Here is an 11,126-nt window from a genome sequence, read left to right as displayed (position 1 = left end):
TTAGGGGTTACTCCTCCCGCAGCTAGAATGCAGAGGACTGAACATTTACACAAGCAGGCATGCCACAGTAATTTCCGCCACCTCCAATGACTAAGCCTTTAGAACGTCTGTACCTGCACACTGGCTCCCCCCTAACCGCGGTTTCAGTTTTGGTGGTTTCATTTACCTGCGGTCACCTGCAGTCCTGAAAACATGAATGGAAAATTCCAGAAAAACAATTCCTGAGTTTTAAATTGCACACTGTTGTGAATAGCATAATGAAATCTCCAGTTGCCATGTTCTGTCCCTTCTGAGAAGCGAATCATCTCTTTGTCCAGAATATACATGCTGTATACTACACAGCTACATACCCTTTAGTCAATTTAGCTGCCTGCTGGTCAGTTATCAGATAGAATATCCGATATTGCGACATCCCAGTGCCCGCGTTCAAGTAAGTCTTATTTTACTTAATAATGGTCCCAAAGCCATTCACATAACTTTCATTACAGTACATTGTATTACTTTTCTATTTTATTATTTGTTGTTAATCTATTACTGTGCCTAATTTGTAAATTAAACGTTATCATAGGTATGTATGTTTAGGAAGAAAGTTTGGTATTATCTATGGTTTCAGACATCCAGTGGGGGTCTTGGAATTTATCTCCCCTTCCCTCCATGAGGGGGAACTACTGTAATTCCAATTCCAATTACATACTATAAATAATACCAATCATCATTGCATTAGAAAATAAAGATAATGAGGATAAAGTATTATCTGGGTTCCAGAGAAGTTATACTAAAGATGTGGAACTTGAGAAACCAGTGGCTTAAAAAAAATATTTGCCCCTCCAGGTAATTATTTTTTGGTGTACTCCTTACTCTTTAAAACACAGTGGTGATGGAGTATTTTAGGTAGTGACACAATAGCATGCTTGTGTATTGCTTCCTGGGATTTAATGTCCCCAAATTTACTTTTAAAAATTATCTTTAGCATCAGATTATTATGATTATTCTTGTTGAAGATAAACTGATAGGAAGGGCACCACACAAGGTGCATTTTTGACACTAGAGGGCACTGGTATTTTTCCTAAGAGAAAAGGAAGAAAATACATAGCATTGCGCTTGATTTTTGAGGTGGATTAACAGAAAGTAGCTGTCACCTCCATTTATCCCTGTAGAAATTATTAGAGAGGTGTATGAGCACAGGTGTATTGGGCCTCCAATCTGAGACCCAAAGTCACCCAAGATTGTAGCTTTACTCCGTATTATATTGGGCTCACATTTTTTTTATTACCCTTGCCCACCACTAATAGTATTTGCAGTCATTCTTGTTCCAAAAAGGACTTAGGGCAGTCTTCAAGATACATACAATATAATGTGATAAAATACGTTGAATATAGGTGAGGAAAATGAGGAAAGAGAGAATAAATGTAGGAAATTACATAGAACCAAGGTGAATTTAATCACAAAATGTATTAGATCAAATTCTAAACACAGCTGGAAATGGGGTGCAAGTTTGGCTCCAAGCCTGTGTGGGAAGAAAGGTAACACTTATGGGAATCTCCGCATCTAAAACAGTGTCTCCTAAGCCAGTAATGTAGGGAATGCTGTATAATGGAAAATAGTTTTTTGTAGATTCCTAGAATTGACTTATAATATTACTCTCTGTATGCTCATTATGTTGTTAGCTTTTATCCAACTATAGTAGATTTATAGACAAAATAACTAGAAACAAAACTGTAAGATAATACATTACTTAGCAAGAGCTCTGAAATACTTAACGTCTTGAAGAGCCAGGTGGAGGAAAAGAAGCCCCAAAAGAGAATGAGAAGGACTCTGGGGATAGCAGAATCAGCAGAGCCTGATGGGAGCCAAAGGAAAAGTTTCCAAAAAGGAGAACAAAACACAGCAAGAAAGACAAAGCCTGAAAATAATTTTGGTAAGTAGGAAGATCTCATGAAAGCACTTTAAGAAAAATAATTTTATTAGAATGATTCTGTTAGAAGTCAAACAATAGGGAATTGAAGTATAAATGGGACGTGGGGAGTTTTGGAGACAAGGAAACTTTTTAAAGAAAGTTGACTGTGAGGTGAAGAAGACTCTATAAGTTCTTGGTAAGGATAATTTCTGATGATTGCATAATTGCTCATCATTTGATTGTATTACTTTCCTCTGGTTTGTGTTGGTTAGAAATTTGTTTCCTTTCTATTTATTTTTACTGTTTCAAATAACTGTGACAAACATATTTAGGTATACTTTAGTTTACACTTGAATCAGTTCCTTCGACTAGATTGCTAGGGTTGGAATTGTTGATCAAGGAGTGTAAACACTTTTAACATGCTTAGAAGATCCATCAAATCATTTTGTGAGAGGGATATACTTATTTATGTTTTCCCATGAAGGGTAAAAGAGTGTCAATTTTATTACTTCCTGGATTTCATGATTTTTAAAAACATCTTTGCATTTCTTACTAAAGGGAACCAGAGCTCCTTTGAGAACTGACTGGTTCTAGGCCTGGGGCAGAGATAGTTCTAGATGAGCCTGGTGTATTTTAGGGTTGGGAAGCTTACTTAAAAATGCTCAAAAGGTGATGGAGGCATGTGAAATGGATGCAGGAGCAAACTTGAAGGGACTCTTGACCATCAAAATGAGCAGTGGAAGAAATGAATTATAACATATTGCAAAAATAATTATGAGTCCCTATTAATACTGTTGGAAGATAAACTGAGGTATATCAAAAAATGTAAGTTTATTTCTCAGTTTACCTTTAACACCATATGTGGAGTTTCTATATGCATTAGGGTCTTAACTGGGCTAGCTATTCTGTTCATGTGATCTCTGGGTCCAATTTATGCTTTCTTGTAGGTTTATGAAATATTAATATTTGGCAAGCTAATTACAAGAGGGGGATTTTTTTTGCTTGTCTTTTATTTTTTAAAGGAAAACAGAAACTTGAACATGTTTATGGGATGAGGAGAGTCATTGGAAAAGGTACAGTTTAAAATATGGTACAAGCTCCTGGGGGAGATAGCAGGGTATGGATGGGAGCTGGGGGGATTGAGCCAGAAAGAAAAAGAGAAGCCCCTTTCTCCCAGAGTTGTAGGTGGGAGGCAGGCCAGGGTAGATGTGTATGCAGGTAAATGTGGCGTTTGTGGTTAGGGTGCACCCAAAACCACCTTGGCTTTTTCACTCAAATAGATGAGATTCTCTGCTGAGAATGGTAGTCAGGATAATGAGGGTGTATGTGTATGTGGAATAGCAGCAGGAAGAGGAAGCTGACTGCCAACTCCTAGGATGATTGATTGCTGACCAGCTCAGCTGAGGAAGGTGACCAAGATTTGTAGTGGTACCAATCTTCAGGCTTTGATGCTACTCTCCAGCATCTGAGAAGACAAACTCAAGGACAACTGGATAGGGATTTGTCAAACCTTGAGGAAAAGGGCCTGAAGAATTTAATTAAAATAACACCTCACTTTGGGTTTAACTTCCTTTCCATAATTGTGGTTGGCAGGTTTTGGCATGTTTTCTTCAGCTAATGGCACAATGCTCATTGCTGGGCAGAACAATGGATAATACAGGCTGTGCAAGATGGGGGTTGGTAACTTTATTTGCACCAGTCTTTGCAACTCAAAACTTGAATGAAAAGATTAACTACAGAGCTGTTGGCATAAGAAACATCCAAACCATGCAGAGAATTTTTCTCTGAGTTTATTTATTTATTTTTTAAAGATCTTATTTATATTTAGAGAGAAGGGAAGGGAGAGAGAAAGAGGGGGAGAGAAACATCAATGTGGGGTTGCCTCTTGGGGGCCCCTCACCAGGGACCTGGCCTGCAACCCAAGCATGTGCCCCGACTGGGAATCAAACCCTCAACACTTTGGTTCACAGGCCTGCACTTAATCCACTGAGCTACACCAGCCAGGTTAAGAATTTATGAGTTTATTCCAGTCAAACTGACAATTGCAGAGAAGCATAATCTCAATGAATTGAGAAATGCTCCATAAAATGGCAGTTCTGCAGCTTATTTTATACATTAGAAGAAAAAGAGGGGATATAAATAGGGTTATGTGAAATCCATTGGTGGTAGATTAAGGGGGGTGGGGAGAAAGCAAAGCAGGGAAAACCTCTGGGCTTGAATAAAAAGTAAAATGAAGAGACACATACATCTTTTACATTAGTGGGTATAGGATAGTTAATAATTAACAGTTCCATCACGAAAAGATAGTATGGAGGAAATAAGACAACAGTGAGGGGCTCTGTGGTCTGGTGCTTTGGTGCAGGCAGTTGAGTCCTGAAGGATCTGGAAAAGGAGACACTGACATTTCAAAGGTTTATCTTAGATGTAAACAGATGTAGCTATGGGTATAGCTACTCATTTAGCTTCGTAACCCCATACGAAGCTAAAGGGCTAGGACTTGAGTATGGCCAGGCCGAGATGTGGTTTTAGTTAGGGATTTTCATGTTTGGAACATCGTATGGGGTTACTTTCGATCTCTGAGTTTGTAAGGCCCTCCATGCTGGCTTACCCTGAGCTTGTCAGGTTTAGTATGTGGCCCCCTTTTCATCCACAGAGTTAACATCGCTTACTCTGTGTTTGATACTCTGCCAAATGCTTCACATGAAATTCTTGATACTCAAAAAATCTGTTAAGTGGGTACTATTATTAGCCCCATTTTACAGATAACCTGTGCAGAGCCTAAAGACATTTGTTTTAAGGTCACGTGGCTGGTTATTGGTAGAGTCGTCCAAAAGTCTTGGCTATAGACGTAAATGCTCTATATTACACAAGTGAACGTCAGTCATGAGACCACTGCGTGCAGTTACATATTATGAGTGCCCACATCATCGAACACATACGGTAGCCGCCGGCCAGCGAGCACCCATCAGGTGACCCCGCACGCCTGATGCTCACGCGCGCAGCCATCCTGGCTTCTTCTAAGAAGGCTGAGGCGGCCTAACCTCGGCCAAATTGTCAGGAACGACTCTATCTGGGTTGCATTCTCTCTGCCTGAACATCTGATCCGGCGTCGTGCGGGCAAGAAGGAGAGGGCGGAGCCTGCGGCCAGGCAAGTTGCGGATTGGAGGAGAGGAGAAATAGTGGGAGGAGCCTTGGGGAAGCGAGAAGTCACACCAATCATGTTAGCGGCTTTGCTTCCTCCCGCGACAGTCGGAGGCCCATCGCTGCACTCTGAAGCCGGCTTCCTGCGCCCCTACCGGGTGAAGCGGCTGCTGGGGTGGAGGGGTCCGCGGGCCCGGGCCGGAGGCGCAGGTGAGGGCGGTGTCCTGGCGCGTCGTCTGCCGGGGCTAAGAGTGGGGCCGAAGGCCGATTTGGCGAGCTCCGAAGCCGGAGCGGAGGGGAAGGCTAAAAGGAAGGGTAGCTTTTGTGGCTCCCCAACTGCGACTGGGCCGGTAAGGGCAGAGAATCTGTGTCCGCTGGTAGCCGGCTCCCTTGATTCCCTTGTTGCCCCTTGGCATGCGACTGTGGAAGCGAGCCGGATGGGGCTCTTCTTGAAGAGATTTCCTTGGAAACATTCGAAGTTCTCTCGTCCTGTGCTTGTAAGCTCACTTTGGAGGTGCACAGTCCAGTTCCTCCCCTCTCTGGTGGAATAGCTCTGAATCTGTGCATCCATAGGCTGGAAAAGAAAGTTCAAGAGCTCCAGAAAGGACAGCAGTAGTGGGGTTTTAGATACGTAGATGCCTCCTTAAACGCTTGCCTCTGCTGTTTGAGGCTATTCCATTTCTGCTTGTGTTTCACAGCCTAAGACGAGGAGACTTGTTTCCCAATTAGTATTTTGCGTTTGTTTAGAATGTTCCCAGCAAGAGGATGAGACTGGAATGTGATGGATATTTTTAAGGAATTGAAGTCTAATGTCTAATATAAAGGTTACTTGTAAGACATTCCAGAAATATGAGAAATGCTAGCATCCTGTGTAAAGCAGTTGTTTTTGTTTATCTGTTGTGTATATGTTAAATAATCATGTATCGATTCAGTGCACCATCTGTTAAATTAGTGCTCTTAAGGACAGGACAGGTAGTTGCTTAGTGTATTGCACTGATGCTGTCTTTGATTCATTTCTGGTTTATTCGCATGTTATTTCTGACTTATTTGAATCTCGTTTTCTGCCACTCCAAAGTTCTCACTCCATCAGGAATCTTACAAAAAAATAATCTTCCTTTCTCTCAGTTGGTTTTGGGCTTGTGGCAAAGATTGAGCAGGCCTCTTCTGTAGAGCAGGACAGCTTTCCTTTGTCCTCCCCCTTTCATTTTGGGGAGGGTAATAGGGATCGCATTGAAGTTTGCCTTTAGTGTTTCTGCTGGCACCTTGATCACCGGTTGAACAGCAACAAAAAATCTTTGTTGATGAAAACTAACATTTCTCGTATCCAGCTGTCCTGTATTATTAGATGTCTTTTGAGCATTTTTCAAAAACTACTTAGAAAGAACTCGACTGATACTTGGAATTTTTTTTTATCTGCAGAAATTTTGGTATTGGCTGGAAGATCGTGTTTATTTTCTACATTTTAACACCTGATTAGCCTTCCCATTGGCTTAAGCAACAAGATAGTGTGAAGTCAGCCGGTGTAATAAATAAATAGCAGCCTTCAAATGAGAAAATGCAAAGAAAGTACTGGTGACAATCAGAGGTCTTTGATGAGTAGGTTAATACTTTTAATTATCAGGTAGGAAAGAATCCTATTAATTTATATAGTAAGTTACCAGAGAATAAGAGTTGTAGGGTAGTTTTTTTCAGAATCCTGATGTCCTGTAAGTAAGTGGCTGTTTACCCTTGAGAGACTACAATTGCTGAGTGTTTCCATGGCGATTTTTATCTACACATCTACCTAGCCTCATAAAAGTTTTGTATGTGGGTGACCCTTTAAAGTGATGCTAACTGTCTTTAGGCAGATTGCTGACTCTGCTTCTGATGTTTCCTTTGTCAAAGTAGAATGAATGTAGGCTGATTTCCAAGGCCTTAGGGTTATTGCCTTCACGTTATTCTTTCTCTCCAGTGCTTTTTTTTTTAACCCCTTTTTCAATTTTGGAGTCTACATTTGGTCAGTTTCCATCTTATTTCCTAACTCTTTATGCTAGACTATGGATTGTTACAACACTTTGGAAGGTTTATTGACTACCCTCCCTAATAGATTATGTTAGACACCTTCATTCCCTCCTTCCTCCTTTTGTCTCCCTTCCCCCTCTTCTTCCTTTGCTTCTTCCTCCTCTTCTTCCTCTTTTCTTTCCTTTTTCCTCCATGGCAATAAACATTTACTGCCAAAATTCCGTTCAAGTCAGTGGTTTCATTTCTACTTTAATTTATTAAGTGAATTATTAGTCAGGCAACATCCTGAGTAGTTAGAATCCAAATAGGCTAGAACTGGAAGTTTGAGAAGAGCTACAAAACTCATTTTGTGCTACAGAATAATTCTAGGGTGACACTTGGGGCTTAGTGGCAGCTCCACCACTGACAAGTGGTGTGACTCTCTAGAAAGTCGTTTTAGGTTCAGTGCACATCGGTCCCCCCGAAGGTAACATACAGGAATAAGGCCAGCTCTGTCCACCTTTCAGGGTTTTTGTAAAAATTAAATGAGATGGTAAATATGACTGTGAACGTGAAAACATTTCATAAGAGTACAGTGTCCTCTCTGTTAAGTAAAAATTAGATTGCAAACTATAGCACTTTAATAGCTAGAGTTTATGCATAGTTCATGGTTCTTTTATCTGAAGTATTACTCAAGCTGGCAGAAAATAGACGTCAGTGCTTTCTTATAACTCCCATCTGGTGATGTGGTTACCTTTACTGCTTTAGTTTAATTGTGAATTCTGGTTATTTATTTTTAGAAAGCCCTTTAAGATCTTCATTTTAATGTCTAAGTGAGTTTAGACTTAAAGGGAGAAAAACCAGGTTCACATGCCTGGGAAGAAGATGAGGGGGAATGGCTTGTCGGCTGAATAGTTCCCAAGGTGTGGAGGCATAGTTCGAGGTAATTTTTGAGATTACTGGAGATGACTATTTTCTTTTCTTTTCTTGGAAATATGTACCCTTTATATTTTTTAAAAGAAAAAATTGAAGTGAGTAAAACAAAGCTTGTGAAAAAACAGTTTTTTGAAAACTACTGAATATCTCTTTTAACAAAAACATCTTCAAGTGGAAAAGATACAAACTATGCAAAAACACATTTTATTTCTTTTTACCTGTTCACATTTCTCTCCTACTTCCAATTTTTAAATGATTTTGATATTTTCTGTAATTCGAGCAGCAGCGCTGAAAGTTAGATTGGCCATACACTTGTGACTTTAGGTGATGGAGATTTCCTTGTGATCCAGACTGCAGAGTTTTCAAGCCTTAGTTGGGGGTATATGCTAAACTGGACTCATTTACTCTTTGGTTTTCAAACATCTGAATTTTCAGAGTCAGATTTTCAGATATTTAGGGATGCTGTTTAGAACTAACATTTGGGCTTCCTGAGAAACTTTATGTCTTATGCTTATTTCGTTTTTTAGACTCATGAAATGGCCACAGATGATAAGACTTCCCCCACGTTGGACTCCGCCAATGACTTGCCTCGGTCTCCTACTAGTCCCTCTCACCTCACTCACTTTAAACCTCTGACTCCTGACCAGGATGAACCTCCTTTTAAATCAGCATATAGTTCTTTTGTAAATCTCTTTCGGTTTAACAAAGGTAAGACTTCATTCTTAAAGACCAGAAAGCCTAGAATTTTGATTCTCTGAAATTCTCCTGTTCAGGTTTCAGGTTGTGTCTTTGCAAGAGTAGTACACTAACAAGGAGAGAGCTTTAATCATACTCACTGGGGTTTACTGCTTAAGAAGAGAAAGCTAGAATTTTCACTCTAATCTTATTAATTGTTAGTAACTGAAGATGTGAATAAATGTTAAAAGGAGGTCCCTTTTAAAGTGTTTTTCTCCCCTTATTTTAGTAATGGACACAGAATGGACTTTGTTCTTTTAGGGGTTAATAGCCAAAAAGTTTTAATTAAAGCAGTGAAACGAAAAGGATCAGCACATGGGAGAAAAAACTCTTATTTTTTAAAAATAGGAACCATCTTCAGGTCTGTTGTTGACTTCAACCAGTTAGGTAAGGTGTAAATGTAATGTTACCAAATTAAAAGATATGTTTAAAGTGAGGTTTTTTTAAGTAATGTATTTTTTTCCTGGAAGAAAAATTAAGAAAACATGGCCTATATCTTTTGCTTTATATTTGGCTGTATTATTTGAAATGAGTTAGAAAATTATCCCTTTTGTTGTAAAGGAATTTGGGAGTTAATAGTTTAAGTAAAAATTTAAATAGTATTAACTGACTGTTATCAGCAGTCATGTTTAAAGCTCTCTCTAAAAAAAACCCTTTTTTTTAACAAAGTAAACTTTATTGTTTAGAATAGTTTAAGGGTTATAGAAAAATTGGAAAAGTAGGACAGAGAGTTCTCATATACTCCACACCCACTTTCTCCTATTAACGTCTTATGTTAGTATGGTACATTTATTACAATGAACAAATATGCCATTATTGATATGTTAATTAAAGTATGTCTTTTATGTATATTTCTTTAGTTATTACCTAATGTCCTTTTTGTGTTCCCAAGATTCCACTCAGGAGACTGTATTATATCTAGTCACCATAAGATGGCAGTCTTTTTATTTAGCAAGTGTTTATTGATTACCTACTATCTTTTGGGTACTATTTTAATAGTGCAGGGGACTTATCCCATGAACGAAACAGACCCTGTTCAAATCTATGTCTTTGCGTGAAGCTTGCATTCTGTTTCCTTTAATATGCTGAAGATATTTCTAATGAAAAGTAAATCAAATTGAAGATCACATATACTAAGGGTCTGATTACTAGCCTGTAATTTTGCCACCTGCTTTGATTTTTTTTTAAAAACTCTAATTTTTAAGTATGCATGTAATACAGTTATACATTTCTTCCTGATGGATTTCATCTACTTCCTTCTCTTTGCCAAACTCTGTGTCTGATTTTTTCAAATAATGCCAAGCCTTCCTTTGCGACAGAGAGAGCGGAAGGCGGCCAGGGAGAACAGCAGTCTCTCGGTGGGAACTGGACCAGCCCTCAGCTGCCTTCGAGGGCGCAGTCTGTGAGGTCACCTACATCTTATAAAAAGCAGCTAAATGAGGAACTGCAGCGGCGATCTTCCACAGTATTAGGTAAGACAGTGTTCTTATTTCATTCCTCTCTGTGTAGTAGATTTTTTCCCCCAGTCAGTGTTTTCCAGGTGGTTTATTGACTTACTGACTTAACTTTTCTGCTCTTTGGGATAGTCAGGCACTCTTCAGAATTAATGAAACTGTTGGCTAGATAGTGAAAGAATTTGTAGATACTTGAAAAATATTTCTGAAACATTGTATTAAACTTTAATTTAGGCTGAGCAGAAATCTCTTGATTGTTTTTTGATTAATTACTTGCTTGGGTTTCAGCAGAGAACAGTTTGCAACATCCCCAGGAGAACACAGGTCAGTTTCAGCTTTGTGAATGAATCCCGCATCCTTGGTGAGATGGCCAGTGTAATGTGACTTGCATGCCTCTGGCTGCAGCACTCTCTCAACTCCATTAATGGGCTGCCGCGTGCTCTTGGCCTTCTGTCCTTGTTGGGTGCAAACTGTCAGTGTGGCTGGAAAAGCTGAGCTCCTCTTGTCTCTTTGTTCTCCATCCTGGTCTCCTGCACATCCTCTCCTTCATTTTCATGCTCTTCTGATGAGTGTAGGCTGGGGATCAGTGCCTGGATTCGGAGGCTAACGGGAATTGCTTTATGTTATTTCTGTTAGATTATTAAACTCATGGAAGTGGTTCGCCCAGCTCAAGGTGGTAGGAGCCAGGCAGTGAGAGGTGGCGTAATAGAAGGGGAGTGGTGCAGCATTGGAAATAGGTGTCCCCAAACACCAGATGTTTGTCTGGTCTGGCCAGTCCTCTCCGTGAGATCCTCAAGTGAAAAATGGGCCGGTGCAGGTAATGGTGGTTGGCAGAAGGATATTTTATTGCTAGTTGAGACTTGGTTTAGAACCTCCTTCTGGGGGGTCAGAAGGAGGAGGAGAAACCAACAGAAGAATTTCACTCTAAGGACTAGAGCAGAGTTGGCTGCCTTGCCTCGCAGGTTGGTTTCCCAGGGCAGTGA

General features: G+C 39.9%; 1 protein-coding gene across 5 annotated transcripts in view; it reads left to right on the top strand.

Annotated features, from left to right (window-relative positions):
- Positions 1–5,123: 5,123 nt before the first annotated feature.
- Positions 5,124–11,126, top strand: part of PIKFYVE (phosphoinositide kinase, FYVE-type zinc finger containing) — a 75,684-nt gene continuing 69,681 nt past the window's right edge. For 3 of the 5 annotated variants that reach the window (XM_045852993.1, XM_045852974.1, XM_045853014.1), the window contains exons 1-4: positions 5,124–5,248; positions 8,482–8,662; positions 10,009–10,161; positions 10,432–10,467. In XM_045852993.1, coding sequence (XP_045708949.1) covers positions 8,491–8,662; positions 10,009–10,161; positions 10,432–10,467 — 361 coding nt within the window. In that variant the 5' untranslated portion in view covers positions 5,124–5,248; positions 8,482–8,490. The remainder of the gene's footprint in view (positions 5,249–8,481; positions 8,663–10,008; positions 10,162–10,431; positions 10,468–11,126) is intronic. The other 2 variants (XM_045852983.1, XM_045853004.1) reach the window with 2 other exon arrangements.

This window comes from Phyllostomus hastatus, unplaced genomic scaffold (genome assembly GCF_019186645.2).
Source record: "Phyllostomus hastatus isolate PE091 unplaced genomic scaffold, TTU_PhHast_1.1 phas_contig_137, whole genome shotgun sequence".
NCBI lineage: Eukaryota > Metazoa > Chordata > Mammalia > Chiroptera > Phyllostomidae > Phyllostomus > Phyllostomus hastatus.
Note: the sequence above shows the minus strand (reverse complement) of the source record. Positions and strands in the feature narration are given on the sequence as shown.